Source organism: Osmia bicornis, chromosome 3 (genome assembly GCF_907164935.1).
Source record: "Osmia bicornis bicornis chromosome 3, iOsmBic2.1, whole genome shotgun sequence".
In the NCBI taxonomy this organism is placed as follows: domain Eukaryota; kingdom Metazoa; phylum Arthropoda; class Insecta; order Hymenoptera; family Megachilidae; genus Osmia; species Osmia bicornis.
In genome coordinates this window covers 12,449,574-12,475,353 of record NC_060218.1, presented here as the reverse complement: position 1 = coordinate 12,475,353, position 25,780 = coordinate 12,449,574, and the positions used below count along the sequence as shown (strand labels likewise).

Below are 25,780 nucleotides of genomic sequence, written 5' to 3'. Positions count from 1 at the left end.
TGGACTTCTTCCTATCCGATGAAGGTAGTAAGCAAAACTTCCGTGACCCGTCATCACCTGTGCCAGATGATAGGTTAGATGGCGCGCCCCATTGCTCTCCACCCACGCCTCAATGTTGGGAATTAGTCTGCGCGTCCAGGCGCCGTTCTCCGAGGTTGTCCAGCGAGTCTGCCAGCGATCAAAGGTGTCATATTCCACCACCTGCGGCAGATTCGTGCGCTCCTCCGGGTCCTCCGCCTCTTCGTATCCATACAAAGCAGCCCTCGCTCCACACCGGACACGCGTACAAGACTATAGATTCCAACACACGGTAATATAGTAAACGCGGTTTTGGACCACACTCACGTGGATTTGGTAGTAGCCACGAGACGTGTTGCGCTACCCTCACCGCCTTCTCACATACTCGACTCATCTGGCTATGAAAGAGTCTGCTGTTACCAAACATCACGCCAAGATACCTAATTGAGCGCGATGTCCTGATTACCGCGGCCTCATACGATAGCACAAGTCCTTCGGGTACTCGCCGGCCAGTTAAGAGCACTGCTTCAGTCTTCTCCTTCGCGAGAACCAGTCTCTCCCTATCGTACCACTCTCCCACAACACGTAAGGCATGCTCTGCCAGCTCGCGCACTCTTTCCAATGACCGGGCTACTATAAGTAGTGCCATGTCATCCGCGAAACCCACGGTCGTCACGCCTGGTGGTAATAGCACCTCCAGCAACCCGTCGTATGATAAATTCCACAGTAATGGTCCCAACACTGATCCCTGTGGCACTGCTCCGAATACAGATGCCTCTACCCACTCGCCATCTGGCGTCGGTGTGCCCACTCTTCTCTCGCTTAAATAACTACGCAGCATGTCTATTATTATTGTCGGAAACCCACGGCGCTCGGCTGCAGCCAGGATGCGGTCCCAACGCACTGTATTAAATGCATTCTTCACGACCAACGTGATTAGTAGGCAGTGATTTCGCCCTCTGCGCGCACGATCCCACTCCGACATGACCACCTTCATCGCCTGATGAGTTGACCTGCCTTCCAGGAATCCAAACTGGCGCACTGACAGTCCTCCAGACAGGCGAATCGCCTCCAGCATTAACACGCGCAGAGCATACTCGAAACATTTTCCCAAGTCTGACAGCATGCAAAGCGGTCGAAGATCGGAGAGGGAATTACAGGCTTTCCCGGCCTTCGGTATCAAAGCCAGGCGCCCTATCTTCCAAGCCCTTGGAAAGTATCCCAGTCTCAAACAAGAATTGAAAAGGGCGCAAACCCAACCGCATGCTGTGCTCCTTCCTGACGGGGCCAGATCAACGGAACCTGTGCCGCTTCTTCTCCTCTTGCGTCTTCTCCCTCCTCCTCTTCTGTTGCATTACTTCCTGGGATGGCAGCCTCTTCCTGTCGCTCCTGCTCCACCACGAATAGCGTGGACACCGTCGCGTGAAACTCCTCTCGATTGAGGCGAACCAGGGGTGACTTCCCTTTCAAACGATTCATAACCGCCTTGTAGGGCTTCCCCCACGAATCTTCCTCGATGGTCGAGACCATCTCGCTCCACGATGCCTCCTTAGCTCGACGCAGTGCCAGGGTCAAGGAGCGTCGGCTCTCCAGCATCTCCGTGCGATACGGATGTGCTTGCTGACGCGCTGTCGTCGGATTTCGGCGAGCCACCTTCTGCCAACGATGGCGGGAGCGCTTCGCTTGGAGGCAGAGATTTGCTATCTCCTGGCTCCACCATGGTACATTCTGAATTTTCCTCCTCTTGCGGGTCGGCAACGGTGGAGGGGTTGACCGGAAAAGCGTCTCCAACTCCTCTATCACTTCGTCTACTTCGGCCGCGGTGCACAGCGGCGGTAGCACGGATCGATCCGATGGTCTGGGTGCTGCAGCTCCTTCCCCCTGACTACAGCTAGCTGTCGGAATCAGTGATCCAGGCATCGGCAGCTGGCCGCCCACTATCACCCTCCACGTCTCCATGTCCGGGCGACATAGTCTCGCCTCCCGGAGCGAACCCTGGGACGAACCAATGGTCTCTGGTTTCGCTCTGAATCGGTGAATAAGGTAACGGTGATCCGATCCCGAATAGCGCGTGGACACCGTGGACCGGGATATTCGACTATGGAGGCTGCGGCTGCACGCAAGGGCATCGATTCGAGAACCTACGCCACCACGCTCGAACGACGGGGCCCCCTGACTCTCCACGGGCATCAGCCCTGCTTGCTCAATCCAATTCATCATGCGATGACCGCGCGAATCCACGCGATTTGACCCCCAGTGTGGAGAGCGGGCATTGAAATCGCCGACGACTATTATTGGTTTTCTAACACCTGACAGACATGTCGCAAGACCTCGCAATTGGCCCTCAAAACTTTCTATGGTCAGCGATGGTAAGAAGAAACAACTCACTATCACAAACTCTCGGGTTTCTAAGGCCACGCACCCGTCCGTCTCGAACACATTCCTAGTCACCCCCATGTCGCAGCTAGGCCGATTCGTATACCACACGCAGGCTGAGCTGCTCCTGTCCTGATGCCAATTCGGATGAGGATTAAAGGGCTCGCTTATAACAATTATATCTGCGCGGAACTCGTTCACGGCCTGCCACAAGAGATCCTGTGCTGCGCGGCATCTATTCAAATTGATCTGCAGAACGCTGAATGCAGACATGTTTTTTCTTTTGTTTTCTTTTGTTTTTCCTTTCCTTTTCCATCTTCTTCTTGGCTCGGAAACTCAGCAGCACAGTAACGAAGCTATCAGGGCAAAAGGAGATGAACGCTTTAAGCACAAGGATTTACATGCAAGTCGATTTGAGATAGCATGGCAGTGGTTTACACCCAACACTTACTGCAACTTGTAGCTTGCAACGGCAGCAACAGATTCGGCTATGACCCTCGCGGCGCAAGAATTTTAAGAATCCTAAAACACAACAACCAATGAGCAACACGAATCGTGAAAGCGCAACAAACGGCTTGTATACACTGCCCGAATCCGAATCTGAATTGAAGGAGGAAGAATGGGATAAACACAACTGGGCGCAATTATAGTGAATAAGGAAGAAATCGGCACGACTGTGGTGTGAAAGGGGCTAATTAACTGGCTCGTATCAATTTGTGCGCATCACTCTCCTCCTCACTCTGCCCCACCAACTTAATTCACCTCACCTCACACAACCCAACTCAAGGGTTAAGAGGGGCTTACTTGACTCGACTTAAGAGCAAGACATGAAATGATGCAACAATGAAAAGTCTAGACATGACAAACGTAATCAAGCATCTCAATCAAGCTAACCAGGATTAAACCAATTTAATCAACTTCATCAGGAACAAGGAAACGGCAAACTAACTTGTGCCAGGATACCGGCAAGTTAAACAGCAATCTACAGTCGGCAACTAGCTGGTAATTAGCATGGCAAACGAACAAGGATTAGTCAGCTGCATATTAACAGGAGTAATGGCAGCGGAATTTGCATCAACACCAACAACAATAGCAGCGATGAAACGGGCACGCTGAACAGACAAGGATGGCACGTCATGTATTGACAAAGGACCACTCAATACTTACTTACTCAGCAAAGCTTGGCGTGGATTGACCAGCAGTGATCGGACGTGTCGCTTTCTCTCGGTTTTACTCCTTCTTCTTCTTCTTCTCCGCCCGCCTTTATTATAGCCGCGTTGGCGCGTGGGTTCCACCGGTAACAGCGAATCCTTCCCTGCTACGAGTATGAGTGATGTGTTGCGCTGCTCTGCTGCACTTAGTCACGCACAATAACGACTCACTGCACCACGACGCATTTATGCATCAACACGCGTATTGGTTCTGGCCTGAGCTTCAAATCGGAGCACCACAAATCGATGCGAACTAGTGGCTACCCTTGACAGAAACGTACTAAATGAAGGCCCCCACGAGGTGCCCCAATTTATATTCAGAACGGCCGGCGATCACTGTGGCCGGAGGGGAACCTGCGAGGGATAGCCCCTTGCCCCCGAGCCCTCGGGGATCGGCGTGTTCTCCTCGCTTTCTCGCTTCCCCTCGATCGGGCGGGGGTCCCATGGTCGCCCCCCACAGACCCGGCGACCCAAATCCGTCGGGCCTTGACGCTAGGCTCCTATCAAGCTAACATTAATAATAAGTAATAATAAGTATAGAATCAAGACTCCCCAGGAGGCGGGGGATTGAGAATGCGCCCCCAACCTCACTAGCTCGTTACCATACGTGTTTTAAATGAATGTGCGCAAAGCCCCTCTAGATAAGTAACAACTAGTCCGTCGTATGCGGGCGAGGCTTGCCCGTAATTCTTTGAACATCGGTTGACGGTTAACTCATTTACTTTGCTAAATATAGAATTGAATCTCCCCTGGAGACGGGGGGTTACAGAATACGTCTCCAGCCTCCTCAGCCTCCTTGGCTTGTCATAAAAGGAGACTTAAAAGGAATCGCGCGCGTAGCCCCTCAGACAGGCAACACCAAGCTTGCCGTACACAGATTCGGCTCACTCGCAACCCTTCGGGTACCAGTCGGTGGCTGACTCATTGACCCAGTTCCGGCTGCTGCCTGCGAGCGGGCGACGTAATTCATTCACCACCCGCTTACGCGCGCCTCTCACTCGTCATTGAGGCGCTTAAACTACTAGATCTCACGCCTAGCACAAAATTCAACCTTGAAATTAATTTAACTAATTTAATATATGCTTCATTGTCCGATTACCTACTTCTTTACTCCTCTACTTCCCTTCTCCTTTTCACTGAAATTTTGAAGCAATTGCCTCAACTTTCTTACGTGGAAACTATATTTAACTACCTTTAATATAAATTACTTTAATTTTCATGACACATTTAATATCCAAAGCTCAGGCGCGTATTTATTTCCAATTGTAATATTAATATGGTTCTTCAACTACTAATCATCAATTTCAGTTTCTTGCCAATCCTGATTCCGACAGGCTTCGAACTCTATTACATTCATAAAATTACATTTCATCATTTTGACCTTCCTAAATTGCACTTCGCGGCGCTCGACCTTCAATCAGCAGTCCTTAACTTCGGACGCATTTGCTCGCGCCTCGGCTCTCCTCTGATGCTGGCTCGCGGTTTTCTTCCTTGATCCCCTCCCTTGCGCTCGCTCTACGCAGTATCACAAGCTCGATACTTTTCTCTCTTTGTATTCGCCGGACAGTGGATCGAGACTGGTTGACTTGATCCTTCCACCCGTTGGCCGTCCCTCAACGAATCATAACTCCAATTACTTTATCCCCTGGTTCCTCCTGTGTGCGCTATCTATGTAGCTTTCTGTATGCGAGACCCTTACCCGCCCACCTCACCCTGATAGTCAGGCACGGGTTCTCCTCCTGCATGTCTCCCGCGCCCCCCAGCGCGTCCCTGCATTTTACCTTTTCCAACAGCGCTGCACGGGAACGATAAAATTCTGACCTCTCTATTTCCCTTTTGTTTTCATTCTCGTTTGCTTCCTTCTGGTCGCTTGGGCAGGCCCCTAAGTCTATGCTACTGCCCTACTCTGCTTTACTGCTTCGGTGTACTCTCACCCTATTACTCCCTGCCAATTAGCGCCGTTTTTACCCTACGTTGGCTTCTCCAGCGCTTTTCTCCTCTTCCCCGTTTACTACTGGCCACCTACTTTACCACCTACCTCACTCGACACCTGGTACAGCTTAAATCCAAATTACCGTATGCCGCTTTTCAAACTCTCCGCTTTCAACCGTTCTCGTTGTTCACTGTTTTCACTGTTTACTATTCCCTCATTTATTTCTACATTTATGATTTTATTCCCCTACTATTTCCACATTTTATATTTTGCCCAGGACCCGCACCCATTCTTACGGTTCACATCTGCTCCTACTTTAAAGCTTCCAGTCCCTGTGTATTAACTAGGCCCAAGATTCTGAAATCCATCTTAATTCTAAATATAATTTTCCATGATCGCCCATTTGGCCTACACATGAATCTAACTTTGAAACAAGCATCTAACCATCCCCATCCTACCCTCGTAAAATTATATCTCATTATTTCTAGACTACGATTCTCACGATCAATCACATCTCCAGTCTCTAAACAATTCAAAGCCCTAATTCTGAATTCCCCACGAGTCTTAAGTCCATTATCAACACAATATCATAATTTCAAAGCAGGAGTTCAATTTGCCGCTAAATATAAAATCTCTAAACTTCAAACTCTTATTTCCTGTGGAAAATACATTCCATCAATCTAACGAGAACTGTATTTCTCGCGCTGTACAATTTACAACCGGTGATCTCAGATCTCGGGCACATTTCACCTGCGTATTGGCTCCCTCGGTCTCCTGTTTGTTAAAGTGCAGAATTGAATCTCCCCTGGAGACGGGGGGTTACAGAATACGTCTCCAGCCACCCGGGCTTGTCGTAAAAGGCGACCAAAAAGGAACCGCGCGCGAAGCCCCTCCAGGTAGACAACGACGAGCCCGTTGGACACGAACGCGGCTCGCTTGCAACCCTTTGGATATCGGCTGATGGCTGACTCATTGACCCAGTTCTGGCCACTACCTGCGAGCGGGTGACGCAATCCGTGCATCGCCCGTTTGCACGCGCCTCCCATCCGCCCAACGAGACGCCTAAATCTCACAGATCTCACGCCCGTTCTAAAATCCAAACTTCAAACCAAATTAACATATGCTTTACCGCCCGAACACCTACTTCTCCCTTTGTCAAATTTTGAAACAATCTGTATCAACCCTATTTCGCGAAAATCGTATTTAATTACCTCTAGATTCAATTTCCATCTAATTTTCATGACAATTTTAAAAGTAGTCCCGATACATACCAATTTTCAATTATATTCTCAACGTGGTTTCTAACTACTAATCATCAATTCTAGCCTCCTGATAACTTCCAGATTTTGACAAATTCTGAACTTTATTACACTTTTCAAATTACATTTTATTAATTTACTTAAATTTCAATTTTTCGCGTGCGCAATTATCATTCAGCGACCTCGAATCTCGGACGTATTATGCTCGCGTCTCGGCTCTCCTCCGGTTTCTGATTCGCGGCTTCCTCTTTGATCCCCTACGCTCGCTCCTCACAGCATCCCGAGCTCGATCTGTCCCTCCCGCTGTACCTGTCGAGCAATGAATTGAGTCCAGCCGGCTTGATTCTTCCTCTCGCCGGCCGACCCTCGGCGAATCATGACCCTATCTTCCATATCTCTTGATCCTCCTGCTGTGTGTATCTTCACAGCTCACTTTACTCGACACCCTAACACACCCGCTACATCCTGGTGACCAGGCACGGGTTCCCCCCCTGCATGCTTTCGCTCCCCGGCGCGCCCCTACATATATACTTATTGCTGGCAACGCTCCACGGGAGCGGTAAAACTTCGACCTCTTTATCTCCGCATTGTTTTCATTCTCCTTTGTCTCCTTCTGGCCGCTCGGGCAGGTCTTCATGCTTACGCTACTGTCCTACTCTGCTTTACTGCTTCACTGTACTTACTCTATTATCCCTCTATTATTCTCGGCAAACTCGTACCGATCTTACCCTACGACGCCTCCTTCAGCACCTTCATCCTCATTGCTCGTTTACTGCTCACCACCTACTTTATCACCTACCCTACCCGACACCTGGTACAGCTTAACTCCAAATTCACCGTATGCCGCTTTTCAAAACCTTTCGCTTTCAGCTGTTTCTCTTTGTTCTTTACCGTTCCCTATTTCCTATTCCCTCATTTATTTCGATTTTATGTTTTTATTTCTTTACTATTTCCACATTTATATTTTGCTTAGGATTCGCACCCATTGCGCTGTTCACATCTGCTCTTACTTTTAAAGCTTTCAGTCCCTAGGTATAAGCTAGGCCCAAGATTCTGAAATCCCTTTGATTTTAAATATAATTTTTCCATGATCGCCCATTTAGCCTACACACGAATCTAACTTTGAAAGAAGCATCAATTCACCTTCATCACACCCCCGCAAAATTATACCTCATTACTCTTAGGCTACGATTCTCACGTTCAGCCACATACCCAACCTCAAAACAAATCAAAGTCTTAACTCCGAATTCCCCACGAGCCGTATGTCTATTAACAACGCAATTTCATAAATCATAATTCTAAAGCAAAAGCTCAATTCGCTGCTGATCTTGAAACCCTAGAAATTCCCAACCTTCATGTACTCCTTGTGATAGCACACATTTCGCCAATCTAACGAGAACTGCATTTCTTGCGCTGTACAACCCATAACCGGTGATCTTAGATCTCGGACGCATCTTGTCTGCGTCTCGGCTCCCTTGGCCTCTCGTTCATTAAAGTGTTGAATTGAATCTCCCCTGGAGTCGGGGGGTTACAGAATACGTCTCCAGCCACCCGGGCTTGTCGTAAAAGGCGACCAAAAAGGAACCGCGCGCGAAGCCCCTCCAGGTAGACAACGACGTGCCCGTCGTACACGAACGCGGCCCGCTCGCAACCCTTCGGATATCGGCCGATGGCTGACTCATTCACCCAGTTCTGGCCACTACCTGCGAGCGGGTGACGCAATCCGTGCATCGCCCGTTTGCACACGACTCCCATCCGCCCAACGAGACGCTAAAACCTCACAGTTCTCACGCCGGTTCTAAAATTCAAACTTTGAAAACCAAATTAATATATGCTTTATCGCCCGAATACCTACTTCTCCCTTTGATAAAATTTTGGAAACAATCTGTATCAACTTTACTTCGCGAAAATCGTATTTAATTACCTCTAGATTTAATTTCCATTTATTCTTCATGACAATTTTAAAAGTTAGCATCGATACATATCAATTCTCAATTATAATTTCAACGTGGTTTTCAATTAAAAAAGTATAGAATTGAATTACATACGCGTAGTATAGAATCGAATGAATTGAATTTGAATGAATGGATGAATGCATGCGACAAACGACACGAGCCTACCGAGCGCTACCGCGTGCTCTCGCATGAGCATCCCTTCGTTCGAAAAGTTTTCGCGTCCCCTTCCACGCCCGGAATTCGCTCATCGAGAGATTTAGCTCACTCAAATGTGTGTTGCGGTCGAAGGTGTCCAAGCGACCCGGGCATCCCCCATTCGCGGGCTCTCACGAGCACTCCCTCGTTTACGCGTTACGCCTCACATCCTCTCCTTCATCTGGAATTCGCCCGCCGGGTGGTCCAGCTCACTCTTACGAGTGCTGCTGACACTGGCGTCCAAGCGACCCGGAACCCTCGCGCACCGACATTCCTTCGATCACGCGATACCTTACGTTTCCATTCCTGAAACCGGATTTCGCCCATCAAGAGGACAGCTCACTTAACCCGGTGCTGCTGCCCCTGATCTCCAGGCGATCCGGCCTTACTTGCCGCGAGCTCACACGAGCTTCCCACGGAGACGAATTACCCTACGCGCTTTATCCTTAACCTGGAACTCGCCCATCGACACAAAATTGTGTTTTGGTTGCAGATGTCCAGGCGATCCAGGTCGGTTCGGTACGCGTTTTAAAGGGCATCGTTGCGCGCTGGCAGTGCTCTTTCGCGAGTCCACCTATGCTTGGTATTTGCCCATTAAGAGACTTAGCTCGCCCAAATGTGCGTAGCGGTCGCTGGTGTCCAGGCAACCCAAGCTTTCCTTTCGCTCGCTCTCATGCGTGCATTCCCCAGTGCGCGTAACCAATTCCAGACCTGAACTCCGCTCATCGAGAGACTTAGCCCACCCAAATGCGTGATGCGGTTGCTGGTGTCCAGGCGGCTCAGGTTCTCCTTTTCTCGCGATTTTGCGAGTTCTCCTGCGTTTTCGCGACCTCTCCCGGGTTGAAATTCGCCCATTGAGAGGCTTAGCTCGCCCAAATGTGCGTTGCGGCCTCTGATGACCAAGCGACTCAGCTTATCCCATCCATTTCCTGCGTAGCAAACATACGGATAGGGAAAACAATTCTTCAAGGAAAATTTTACACTGTCGGCGGTGTGTACGCACAGCGGCTGCAGGGTGCCCACCTAATGCATTCTGTACCTTCTGTGGCTAAATGAAATCACCGTCGGCCAAAACGAGCCTGCGTCATGAGCGGAGGTGCGCTGGGGCTTACCCGCGACGATCTTGGGCGACTGAACGCCTTTAGGTCGTCTGAGTCGGTCGATGTGTAAGGAACATCGTGGCTACACAGAATGCTCTCCATTAAAGCCCTCTGGGGTTGCCGGGGGTATGTGTGGCCGATACGGAGCAAGTTTTTAGTGGGTATTGGGGTACTGTAACGATCCAACTCAGGGAAACTTGTTTTGGTATGTACCTTTGAGTCCCACACTGCCTGAGACCCCTCCTAACCCGACGGGTCTCTCGCGTGCGTAAATGTATTTCGTTGCTGTCAAAATATAAAAAAAAAATATATATATATATATACACATTCCGTCGTACAGATCAATGTACATTTAATAACAATATAATTATTACTATATGTGCATTAGGTATGTAATATACATTTAATAACAATATCATTACTACTATATCGGCGTTAGATATGTAATATACATTTAATAACAATATCATTATTACTATATCTGCATTAGATAGGCAATATACATTTAATAACAATATCATTATTACTATATCTGCATTGCATATGCAATATACATTTAATAACGATATCATTATTACTGTATGAGCATTAGATATGTTATATACATTTAATAACAATATCATTATAAGGATATCTACATTAGATATAATGTAATATACTGATACCTCCCTACAGATCAATGTACATTTAGTAACAATATCATTATTACTATATCTGCATTAGATATGTAATATACATTTAATAACAATAACATTATTAGTATATCTACGTTAAAAATATTGTAATAACCTGATTGCTTCGTACAGATCAATGTACATTTAATAACAATATCTTTATTACTATATGTGCATTAGATATGTCACACACAAAGTATAACAATATCACTATTACTATATCTACATTAGAAATAATGTAATACACTGATTCCTTCCTACAGGGCAGCGTACATTTAATAACAATATCATTATTACTATATCTGCATCAGATATGTAATACACATTTAATGGCAATAACATTATTACTATATCCACATTCGATACAATGTAATACACCCATACCTTCCTACAGATCTATGTACATTTAGTAACAATATCATTACTACTATATCTGCATTAGATAGGCAATATACATTTAATAACAATATCATTATTACTATATCAGCATTAGATATGTAATATACATTTAATAAGAATATCATTATTACTATATGTGCATTAGATATGTAATATACATTAAATAACAATATCATTATTACTATACCTGCATTAGATATGTAATATACATTTAATAACAATATCATTATTACTATATGTGCATTAGATATGTAATATACATTAAATAACAATATCATTATTACTATATCAGCATTAGATATGTAATATACATTTAATAAGAATATCATTATTACTATATGTGCATTAGATATGTAATACACAAAGTATAACAATATCATTATTACTATATCTACATCAGATATGTAATACACATTTAATGGCAATAACATTATTACTATATCTACATTCGATATAATGTAATACACTCATACCTTCCTACAGATCTATGTACATTTAGTAACAATATCATTACTACTATATCTGCATTAGATAGGCAATATACATTTAATAACAATATCATTATTACTATATCAGCATTAGATATGTAATATACATTTAATAAGAATCATTATTACTATTTGCGCATTAGATATGTAATATACATTAAATAACAATATCATTATTACTATACCTGCATAGATATGTAATATACATTTAATAACAATATCATTATTACTATATCTGCATTAGATATGTAATATATATTTAAAAAGAATGTCATTAATACTATATCTGCATTAGATATGTAATACATATTTAAAAAGAATGTCATTATTACTATATTTACGTTAGAAATAATGTAATATACTGATTACATCATACAGATCAATGTACATTTAATAAGAATACCATTATTACTATATCTGCATTAGATATGTAATATACATTTAGTAACAGTATCATTATTACTATATCTACCATAGAAATAATGTAATATACCGATTCCTTCGTACAGATCAATGTACATTTAATAACAATATCATTATTACTATATGTGCATTAGATATGTAATACACATTCAATAATAATATCATTATTACTATATGCAGATTAGATATATTGCAATATCTTGATACCTTTCTACAGATCAATGTACATTTAGTAAGAATATTATTATTTCTATATCTGCGTTAGATATGTAATATACATGTAATAACATTATCATTATTACTATATCTTCATTAGATATAATGTAATTTACTGATTCACTAATACAAATCAATGTACATTTAATAACAGGATCATTATTACAATATGTGCATTAGATATGTAATATACATTGTATAACAATATCATTGTTACCATATCTGCATTAGATATGTAATATATATTTAATAATAATATCATTATTACTATAGCTGCGTTAGATATGTAATAAACGTTTAATAACAATATCATTATTACCACATCTGTGTTAGATATGTAATATGCACTTAATAACAATATCATTATTACGATATCTGAATTTGATGTGTCATATACATTTAATAACAATATCATTATTAGTATATTTGCATTAGATATAATGTAATATACTGATTCGTTACTACAGATCAATGTACATTTAATAACAATATCATTATTAGTATATCTGCATTGGATATAATGTAATATACTGATACCTTCCTGCAGATCAATGTACATTTACTAACAATATCATTATTCCCACATCTGCATTAGATATGTAATATACATTTAATAACAATATCATTATTACTATATCTGCATTAGATATGTAATATACATTAAATATCAATATCATTATTACTATACCTGCATTAGATATGTAATATACATTTAATAACAATAACATTATTAGTATATCTACGTTAAAAATATTGTAATACACTGATTGCTTCGTACAGATCAATGTACATTTAATAGCAATATCTTTATTACTATATGTGCATTAGATATGTAATACACAAAGTATAACAATATCATTATTACTATGTCTACATTAGAAACAATGTAATGCACTGATTCCTTCCTACAGATCAGCGTACATTTAATAACAATATCATTATTACTATATCTGCATCAGATATGTAATACACACTTAATGGCAATAACATTATTACTATATCTACATTCGATATAATGTAATACACTCATACCTTCCTACAGATCTATGTACATTTAGTAACAATATCATTACTACTATATCTGCATTAGATAGGCAATATACATTTAATAACAATATCATTATTACTATATCAGCATTAGATATGTAATATACATTTAATAAGAATATCATTATTACTATATGTGCATTAGATATGTAATATACATTAAATAACAATATCATTATTACTATACCTGCATTAGATATGTAATATACATTTAATAACAATATCATTATTACTATATGTGCATTAGATATGTAATATACATTAAATAACAATATCATTATTACTATATCAGCATTAGATATGTAATATACATTTAATAAGAATATCATTATTACTATATGTGCATTAGATATGTAATACACAAAGTATAACAATATCATTATTACTATATCTACATCAGATATGTAATACACATTTAATGGCAATAACATTATTACTATATCTACATTCGATATAATGTAATACACTCATACCTTCCTACAGATCTATGTACATTTAGTAACAATATCATTACTACTATATCTGCATTAGATAGGCAATATACATTTAATAACAATATCATTATTACTATATCAGCATTAGATATGTAATATACATTTAATAAGAATATCATTATTACTATTTGCGCATTAGATATGTAATATACATTAAATAACAATATCATTATTACTATACCTGCATTAGATATGTAATATACATTTAATAACAATATCATTATTACTATATCTGCATTAGATATGTAATATATATTTAAAAAGAATGTCATTAATACTATATCTGCATTAGATATGTAATACATATTTAAAAAGAATGTCATTATTACTATATTTACGTTAGAAATAATGTAATATACTGATTACATCATACAGATCAATGTACATTTAATAAGAATACCATTATTACTATATCTGCATTAGATATGTAATATACATTTAGTAACAGTATCATTATTACTATATCTACCATAGAAATAATGTAATATACCGATTCCTTCGTACAGATCAATGTACATTTAATAACAATATCATTATTACTATATGTGCATTAGATATGTAATACACATTCAATAATAATATCATTATTACTATATGCAGATTAGATATATTGCAATATCTTGATACCTTTCTACAGATCAATGTACATTTAGTAAGAATATTATTATTTCTATATCTGCGTTAGATATGTAATATACATGTAATAACATTATCATTATTACTATATCTTCATTAGATATAATGTAATTTACTGATTCACTAATACAAATCAATGTACATTTAATAACAGGATCATTATTACAATATGTGCATTAGATATGTAATATACATTGTATAACAATATCATTGTTACCATATCTGCATTAGATATGTAATATATATTTAATAATAATATCATTATTACTATAGCTGCGTTAGATATGTAATAAACGTTTAATAACAATATCATTATTACCACATCTGTGTTAGATATGTAATATGCACTTAATAACAATATCATTATTACGATATCTGAATTTGATGTGTCATATACATTTAATAACAATATCATTATTAGTATATTTGCATTAGATATAATGTAATATACTGATTCGTTACTACAGATCAATGTACATTTAATAACAATATCATTATTAGTATATCTGCATTGGATATAATGTAATATACTGATACCTTCCTGCAGATCAATGTACATTTACTAACAATATCATTATTCCCACATCTGCATTAGATATGTAATATACATTTAATAACAATATCATTATTACTATATCTGCATTAGATATGTAATATACATTTAAAAACAATAACATTATTAGTATATCTACGTTAAAAATATTGTAATACACTGATTGCTTCGTACAGATCAATGTACATTTAATAGCAATATCTTTATTACTATATGTGCATTAGATATGTAATACACAAAGTATAACAATATCATTATTACTATATCTACATTAGAAATAATGTAATGCACTGATTCCTTCCTACAGATCAGCGTACATTTAATAACAATATCATTATTACTATATCTGCATCAGATATGTAATACACATTTAATGGCAATAACATTATTACTATATCTACATTCGATATAATGTAATACACTCATACCTTCCTACAGATCTATGTACGTTTAGTAACAATATCATTACTACTATATCTGCATTAGATAGGCAATATACATTTAATAACAATATCATTATTACTATATCAGCATTAGATATGTAATATACATTTAATAAGAATATCATTATTACTATATGTGCATTAGATATGTAATATACATTAAATAACAATATCATTATTACTATACCTGCATTAGATATGTAATATACATTTGGTAACAATACCATTATTACTATATCTGCATTAGATATGTAATATACATTTAATAACAGTATCATTATTACTATATCTACCATAGAAATAATGTAATATACTGATTCCTTCGTACAGATCAATGTACATTTAATAACAATATCATTATTACTATATCTGCATCAGATATGTAATACACATTTAATGGCAATAACATTATTACTATATCTACATTCGATATAATGTAATACACTCATACCTTCCTACAGATCTATGTACGTTTAGTAACAATATCATTACTACTATATCTGCATTAGATAGGCAATATACATTTAATAACAATATCATTATTACTATATCAGCATTAGATATGTAATATACATTTAATAAGAATATCATTATTACTATATGTGCATTAGATATGTAATATACATTAAATAACAATATCATTATTACTATACCTGCATTAGATATGTAATATACATTTAGTAACAATACCATTATTACTATATCTGCATTAGATATGTAATATACATTTAATAACAGTATCATTATTACTATATCTACCATAGAAATAATGTAATATACTGATTCCTTCGTACAGATCAATGTACATTTAATAACAATATCATTATTACTATATGTGCATTAGATATGTAATACACATTCAATAATAATATCATTATTACTATAGCTGCGTTAGATATGTAATAAACGTTTAATAACAATATCATTATTACCACATCTGTGTTAGATATGTAATATGCACTTAATAACAATATCATTATTACGATATCTGAATTTGATGTGTCATATACATTTAATAACAATATCATTATTAGTATATTTGCATTAGATATAATGTAATATACTGATTCGTTACTACAGATCAACGTACATTTAATAACAATATCATTATTAGTATATCTGCATTAGATATAATGTAATATACTGATACCTTCCTGCAGATCAATGTACATTTACTAACAATATCATTATTCCTACATCTGCATTAGATATGTAAAATACATTTAATAAGAATATCATTATTACTATTTGTTCATTAGATATGTAATATACATTAAATATCAATATCATTATTACTATACCTGCATTAGATATGTAATATACATTTAATAACAATAACATTATTAGTATATCTACGTTAAAAATATTGTAATACACTGATTGCTTCGTACAGATCAATGTACATTTAATAGCAATATCTTTATTACTATATGTGCATTAGATATGTAATACACAAAGTATAACAATATCATTATTACTATGTCTACATTAGAAATAATGTAATGCACTGATTCCTTCCTACAGATCAGCGTACATTTAATAACAATATCATTATTACTATATCTGCATCAGATATGTAATACACACTTAATGGCAATAACATTATTACTATATCTACATTCGATACAATGTAATACACTCATACCTTCCTACAGATCTATGTACATTTAGTAACAATATCATTACTACTATATCTGCATTAGATAGGCAATATACATTTAATAACAATATCATTATTACTATATCAGCATTAGATATGTAATATACATTTAATAAGAATATCATTATTACTATATGTGCATTAGATATGTAATATACATTAAATAACAATATCATTATTACTATACCTGCATTAGATATGTAATATACATTTAAGAACAATATCATTATTACTATATCTGCATTAGATATGTAATATATATTTAAAAAGAATGTCATTAATACTATATCTGCATTAGATATGTAATACATATTTAAAAAGAATGTCATTATTACTATATCTACATTAGAAATAATGTAATATACTGATTACATCATACAGATCAATGTACATTTAATAAGAATACCATTATTACTATATCTGCATTAGATATGTAATATACATTTAATAACAGTATCATTATTACTATATCTACCATAGAAATAATGTAATATACTGATTCCTTCGTACAGATCAATGTATATTTAATAACAATATCATTATTACTATATGTGCATTAGATATGTAATACACATTCAATAATAATATCATTATTACTATATGCAGATTAGATATATTGCAATATCTTGATACCTTTCTACAGATCAATGTACATTTAGTAAGAATATTATTATTTCTATATCTGCGTTAGATATGTAATATACATGTAATAACAATATCATTATTACCATATCTTCATTAGATATAATGTAATTTACTGATTCACTAATACAGATTAATGTACATTTAATAACAGGATCATTATTACAATATGTGCATTAGATATGTAATATACATTGTATAACAATATCATTGTTACTATATCTGCATTAGATATGTAATATATATTTAATAATAATATCACTATTACTATAGCTGCGTTAGATATGTAATAAACGTTTAGTAACAATATCATTATTACTATATCTACATTACATGTAACCTAATATCTTGATACCTTCCTACAGATCAATGTACATTTAGTAACAATATCATTATTTCCACATCTGTGTTAGATATGTAATATGCAATTAATAACAATATCATTATTACGATATCTGAATTTGATGTGTCATATACATTTAATAACAATATCATTATTAGTATATTTGCATTAGATATAATGTAATATACTGATTCGTTACTACAGATCAATGTACATTTAATAACAATATCATTATGAGTATATCTGCATTGGATATAATGTAATATACTGATAGCTTCCTGCAGATCAATGTACATTTACTAACAATATCATTATTCCTACATCTGCATTAGATATGTAATATACATTTAATAACAATATCATTATTAGTATATTTGCATTAGATATAATGTAATATACTGATTCGTTACTGCAGATCAACGTACATTTAATAACAATATCATTATTAGTATATCTGCATTAGATATAATGTAATATACTGATACCTTCCTGCAGATCAATGTACATTTACTAACAATATCATTATTCCTACATCTGCATTAGATATGGAATATACATTTAATAACAATATCATTATTACTATATCTGCATTAGATATGTAATATACATTTAATGACAATAACATTATTAGTATATCTACGTTAAAAATATTGTAATACACTGATTGCTTCGTACAGATCAATGTACATTTAATAGCAATATCTTTATTACTATATGTGCATTAGATATGTAATACACAAAGTATAACAATATCATTATTACTATATCTACATTAGAAATAATGTAATGCACTGATTCCTTCCTACAGATCAGCGTACATTTAATACCAATATCATTATTACTATATCTACATTAGATATGTAATAAGCATTTAATAAGCATATCATTATTACTATATCTACATTAGAAATAATGTAATATACTGATTACATCATACACATCAATGTACATTTAGTAACAATATCATTATTCCTATATCTGCATTGGATATGTCATTTACATTTAATAACAATATCATTATTACTATATCCACGTTATATACAATGTAATACACTGATTCCTTCATACATATCAATGTAGATTTAATAACAATATCATTATTACTATATGTTCATTAGATATGTAATCTACACTAAATAACAACATCATTATTACCATATCTTCATTAGATATAATGTAATATATCGATTCCCTAATACAGATCACTGTAAATTTAATAAAAATATCGTTATTAGTATATCTGCATTAAATATGTACTATACATTTAATAACAATACCATTATTACTACATCAGCATTAGATATGTAATATACATTTAATAACAATATCATTATTAATATATCTACATTAGATCTACTGCAATATACTGTTCCCTAATAGAGATCAACGTACATTTAATAAAAATATCATTATTACTATATCTACATTAGATATGTAATAAGCATTTAATAACCATATCATTATTACTATATCTACATTAGATATGTAATAAGCATTTAATAACCATACATTATTAGTATATCAACATTAGATATGAAATATACATTAAATAATGATATCAGTATTACTATATCTGCATTAGATATGTAATATACATTTAATAACAATATCATTATTACTACTATATCTTCATTAGATATAATGTAATATACTGATACCTTCCTACAAATCTATGGACATTTAGTAACAATATCATTAATACTATATCTGCGTCAGATATGTAATATACATTTAATAACAATATCATTATTACTATATCAGCATTAGATATGAAATATACATTTAACAACAATAACGTTATTAGTATATCTACGTTAAAAATATTGTAATACACTGATTGCTTCGTACAGATCAATGTACATTTAATAACAATATCTTTATTACTATATCTCTAGCAGTATATGTAATACACATTAATGCAATAATTATTACTAATCTACATTCGATATATGTAATACACTACTACCTTCCTACAGATCTATGTACATTTAGTACAATGATCATTACCTACTATATCGCATTAGATATGCATATACATTTAATAACAATATCATTATTACTATATCAGCATTAGGTATGTAATATACATTTAATAAGAATATCATTATTACTATATGTGCATTAGATATGAAATATACATTAAATAATGATATCAGTATTACTATATCTGCATTAGATATGTGATATACATTTAATAACAATATCATTATTACTACTATATCTTCATTAGATATAATGTAATATACTGATACCTTCCTACAGATCTATGGACATTTAGTACAATATCATTAATACTATATCCGCATTAGAAATAATGTGTTCTCGGCGTGAACTAGAGTTTTCGGAAAAGGCGTGGATTCCGTCTTTTCAAAGACGTGGGCGTCGAGGAGAAGATGAACGACACTGCTTAGCGGTCACTAATTGTGAATAACTTATAATTTTTACACAATGAGTTGTGAATTAAACACTACAAAAATCACACTTGTGTTTGAATTTGGGATTCCACTATTCACAGACTTCGCCGTGCAAGGCACTGAAATGAATTTAAAAATACTCCAAACTCGAGTAAAGATAAAGATCTTGGTCGTTGTTGTCGCTTGATAATCGCTCTCTGAATTGCTTTCGCATTACTGCCGTAACGGTTCGAATTTAGGAGTTTTAATATTGGCGAGCGCTCGGATCGGTGGTTAGACAGCGCAGCAGTGATTACTTTTACTTATTTGGTGAAGAAAGGATTATCGAGCCGTGTTACCGACCGAGATATTCGTACGAGTTTGATTTGCGAAATTCGTACACGTACACACGTTATAAAGATGCAGAAACACCGTGGCCCCTTTCTTTGAGGTAACTCTGCACTATTCTAAGCTATATTCACTATTCCGAGCTGTAAATGCCACTTCCAGCGCAGCTGTGCAGAAGAAGAACAAGAAGAAGAAGAAATATCTCGGAATATGTGCCTGACGCCCCTTTCCTTGAGGTAAATCTGCAAATATCTCGGAAACGGTGCGAGCTACTGCAAAATATTAAGAGACCTTTTTTGTAGTAAATTAAAGTTCCTACTATTTATGTTTTATGACATTTTTTGATCAGATGCGTAGTATTCGAGATATATCGTGTTTTAAAAATTGCGAGTTCGTAGAGGTCAGAAAGGAAGCACGCTCTTTGTTGCGAAGACAGAAAGACAGTTTATTACACAGAACACAGAATGATATTCGCACTGCAAATTACAAGATGAACAAGCGTGGTCGGCGAACGAATATGTACACTTCTATTTACAGTTTATGCGAGGACAGAAAGTATGTTTAAACAGCGTGGTCGGAACTACGTTTGAGTCGCGTGGCCAAACGGCGTTTTTAACATATAATCGCGTGTACTGAGACGGTCTGAATCGATAATCGAGAACAGCGAAAAACACGTGTATACTCCACGAGAGATCGATCAAGAAGAAGGAAATCAATCATGGCGTCGATCGTGCCGGTTCCGCGTTGAGAGGGGCCCGCCTGGACAAAGTGGGCCCGAGAGGTGCTGCCGCTATCGGTAACGACGCACCAACGAATTATTTTCGTTGCCAACTTCGCCGTTCGGCGCAGAATTGGGGAATTTCGCCAACATTTCCCCCCGGCCATCAGCGACTGGTCGATGATGTGGTCTGCGTGTCCGAGCTGTCCTGCGAGGGCTGATGGAGAAGAGCCAGCTTGGCGATGGGCCGCGTGAGCGTCGTGTTGGCCGTCTTGAGTGTGACGACCCTGGTCAGTCCATCCTGTCCTGGCATCAGACTGAGAACCCTGGCCATGGGCCATTTCCCTGGGGGCAAGCGTTCATCAGTAATGAGAACAAGAGAGCCTACCTTGATCTCGTTGGAAGGATGATGCCATTTAGGGATGGCCTGGAGTCGCTGCAAGTACTGCGTGGACCAGAGTCTCCAAAATTGTTGGAGGCGCTGCTGTATGAATTGCCACCTCGACAATCTGTTGACTGAGACGTCGAGAAGCGTGGGCTCTGACACTGTGTTGAGCGGAGATCCGATCAGGAAATGTCCTGGTGAGAGGGCTGAGACGTCGTCCGGATCATCGCTGAGTGGTTCCAACGGTCTTGAATTGAGGATGGCTTCAATCTGCGCGAGCAGTGTTATTGATTCCTCGAACGTCAGTAAAGCATCTCCAATCGTCCTCTTCGGATGGAATTTGAGAGACTTGACCACTGCCTCCCATTTTCCACCCATGTGTGGAGCGGCAGGAGGGTTGAAGTGCCACTGCGTACCATCCTTGGCGAGTAGAGCTGCGAGGTCTTGATTTTCGCGTGTGCTGTCCTTAAACTGCTTTTTTAACTACGCGTCCGCTGCTTGGAAGTTGGTACCGCAATCTGAGTAGAGAGAGGCTGCAGTTCCTCTCCTTGCTGCGAATCTGCGATAAGCTGCGATAAATGCGTCGGCTGAGTAATCGATGACAACTTCCAAGTGTACAGCTGAGGATGCGAAGCAAACGAAGACGCAAATCCACCCCTCCTGCGTTTTGGCTCCTCTGCCGTTCCAAGTTTTCAGCGTGAGCGGTCCTGCATAGTCCACCCCAGTGTGGGTGAACGGGCGCGATGGAGTGACCCGACAAAGAGGTAGTTGGCCCATCAGTTGATGGGCACGGATCCCCCTCTGCCAAGCACACTTCACACACCGCAGGATGTGCGTCTTCACTGGAGCTCGTCCACCGAGAATCCAGTAGCGTTGTCTGAGAAAAGCGAGGATGGATTGCGTACCTCCATGCATGGTCTGACGATGTGCGTGGTCGATGAGAAGTGCCGAGAATCTTGAATCACGAGGCAAAATGACAGGATGTTTGCCGTCGTGTGAAAGCCTTGAGTGTTGGAGGCGTCCGCCTACTCTGGCGATCCCCTGATGGTCAAGGTAAGCGGTGAGCCTCGTGAAAGGATGCGTAGACGGAAGCGTTGTTCCTTTAGCGAGTGCTGCGAGTTCATCCTTGACGAACGTGGACTGCGTGACCTGAATGCAATAGATTCTGGCCCTCTCCATATCAGCTGCTGAGATGAGATGAGTGGGCGAAGCGTCCACGAATTTGAGGCATAGAGCGGTGATTCTGAGTAATCTGTTAACACAAGAATATTTAAAGATTACTTCCCATGAATATTCCTTTAGAGTGTTTGCCGTGTGGAGTGAGACGACAGCACGAGCTTCAGGGGCACCCAACTCGTCTGCGTCGACACTGGTCAGCTTGGGCCACGTGTTCTGAGATTGCGTGAGCCACGGTGGTCCCGTCCACCAAAGCGAATGCTGTTGAAGCTGTTCTGTCGCCATGCCTCTTGACGCGCAGTCAGCTGGATTTGATGATCCTGGTACGTGCCTCCAGTGATAGTTCTGCGTAATCTCCTGAATCTGGATTACCCTGTTGCGTACGTAATCCTTCCATTTGGAGGGGTGCGTCTTGATCCATGCCAGCGTAACTTCTGAGTCCGTCCACAAAAATGTCTGAGAAACGGTCAAGTTCAAAGTAGCGTGAACATGCCGCATCAGTTCTGAAAGTTCCAGCGCTGCTGTAAGTTCCAACCTCGGGATGGTTAGACGTTTGAGTGGTGTCACTCGCGTTTTAGAGCAGATCAGAGATGTGTGGGTACCCGTGGACGGTGCGTGGACAACGAGATAGACGACGGCTGCCATTGCGAGGACTGATGCATCAGAGAAGCCGTGAAGTTCAACTGTAGACGTGGTCGTTGTGTTGAACCATCGTGGGATGGAAAGTCTGGCCAGACTGGTTAAATCTTCCCTGATGCGAAGCCACTGCTGCGTAATGTGACAAGGCAGAATGTCGTTCCAACCGAGTTCCGGTAACCAAAGCTCTTGAATGAGAATTTTAGCTCGGATAATTACAGATGCAACAAAACCGAGAGGATCAAATAGTTGTGCTACTTCTGAGAGGACGAGGCGTTTAGTAAACTGCGTGCGTTGCGTAGCTGATATGGTCGAGAAGTTAAGCGTGTCCTGATGTGGAATCAATTTAATTCCAAGAATTTTGGTTCCGCAGTCGTCGAATGAGATTGCTGCGTTGTTCTGATCTGGTGCGAGGTCTTCTAGCAGCGATTTGCTCGTGGAATGCCATTTTGCCAATGGGAATCCACCAGCTTGACAGAGTTGCGTCAGTTGAATTGCAACGTCCTGTAGATGCTCTGCTGTATCTGCACCACCAAAAATATCATCGACATACCTGCCGTTTCTGATGGGTTCAACAGCAAGGGGATAGTTCGACCCTTCATCCTCAGCGAGTTGCAAGAGTGTTCGGACAGCCAAGTACGGTGCAGCTTTCGTCCCGTACGTGACCGTGGTCAGCTGGTACTGCGTTTCCTGTTGAGCGTCATCAAGCCAAAGTATCTGCTGCAAACTCCAGTCCTCCGGATGCACCTTGATTTGCCGGTATATCTTCGTGACGTCGGTTGCAAACAGATGTTTGTATCTGCGTATCCAAATGAGCAGATCTGCAATGTTCAGCATCAGATTTGGACCAGTGTGTAGAAGATCGTTCAGCGAGTATCCTGTAGAAGTTGGACTGGAGCCATTGAAAACCACACGCAATGTAGTGGTCGTACTGCCCAACTTCAGAACGCCATGGTGCGGATGAAAGTACTGAAACGGACTAGTTATTGAGTCATTGTTCAGTCTTACCATATGACCAAGTTGCTCGTATTCAAGCATGAACTTGGTATACAGCTGTTAGTACTGAGCGTCCTTGCTGAGTCGTCTGAGAATCCGTTGAAGACAGTTGTGCGCCGTCTGATACGAATTGCCGAGTGCTCTTGGGTGGAGTTTGAGCGGCAATCGCACGATGTATCTTCCTGCGGAGTCTCTTGAATGCGTGGTCTTGAAATGAACTTCGCACTCTTGCTCGTCTGGTGTGAGCAAGGGTGCCGCATCCTGCGGTGGCTCTTCCTGCGTCCAGAAGCGGCTGAGTAACTCACTCAATTGGCGATCAGTATTATTGACTGTCACTTGATGAGAAGTCCTGCGAATTGTCTGAGTGCCCTCGAGGGGCCCGATTATGAGCGAACCGAAGATCGAAAGTTGAGCGATCAACGGTGATGACGTGTGCCGAATAATATTTGACTTGATGACTTGCCCGTATGCGTCTGCTCCGAGAATGATGGCCACTGGTCTGGATGTGAGAAATTGAGGATCTGCAAGGTTCAATTTCTCCAGATGCGATGGCAGCGTTGGACGAGCTGGTGGTTCTGATGGTAAGCAAGTGGTCACCTTCGAGAGCACGTGTGCGTGCACGGTGACTGAGAGCGGTCTGTAATTGGAATGGAGGGTAATATTGACCACTCCATTCGTCTGCGAGGTCCTTGCTCCACCAACTCCGTGGACATCCAATGAGGAGCGTTGTCGCCTGAGTCTAAGCTGATTTACTAAAGACTCTGAAATAAGAGAAACTTCAGAGCCTGAATCGACCAGAATTCTTACTTGCTGCGTTGCGAGGTCAGTGTGCACTCTGGCGAGTGCCGCTGCTAGAAGTGTGGTCTGTGGTCTGCGTGGTCTGATTGCGTGGGCTGCGTGGGCGGAGAGAGAATCGACGACTGCGCCGTCTCTTCAACCTGAAGTTGACGGTGCTGGCGTGTTCTTTGGTAGCGTCGTACTGGTCGAGGGCTGCGCTGTACGTAGTCCGGGCACCATGACCCGGCTCAGATCACTGCCCTGCAGCACAGTATGGTGCTGTTCG

At 39.1% G+C, this 25,780-nt stretch overlaps 2 protein-coding genes across 2 annotated transcripts; both read right to left on the bottom strand.

Annotated features, from left to right (window-relative positions):
- Positions 1-21,690: 21,690 nt before the first annotated feature.
- LOC114881434 lies at positions 21,691-22,287 on the bottom strand. The gene has a single exon (XM_029198237.1). The coding sequence runs from the start codon at positions 22,285-22,287 to the stop codon at positions 21,691-21,693; it is 597 nt and encodes a 198-aa protein (XP_029054070.1).
- Positions 22,288-22,392: 105 nt separating this feature from the next.
- Positions 22,393-24,759, bottom strand: LOC114881433. Its single transcript, XM_029198236.2, has one exon. It carries the CDS (start codon positions 24,757-24,759, stop codon positions 22,393-22,395), a length of 2,367 nt encoding a protein of 788 aa, XP_029054069.2.
- Positions 24,760-25,780: the final 1,021 nt, after the last annotated feature.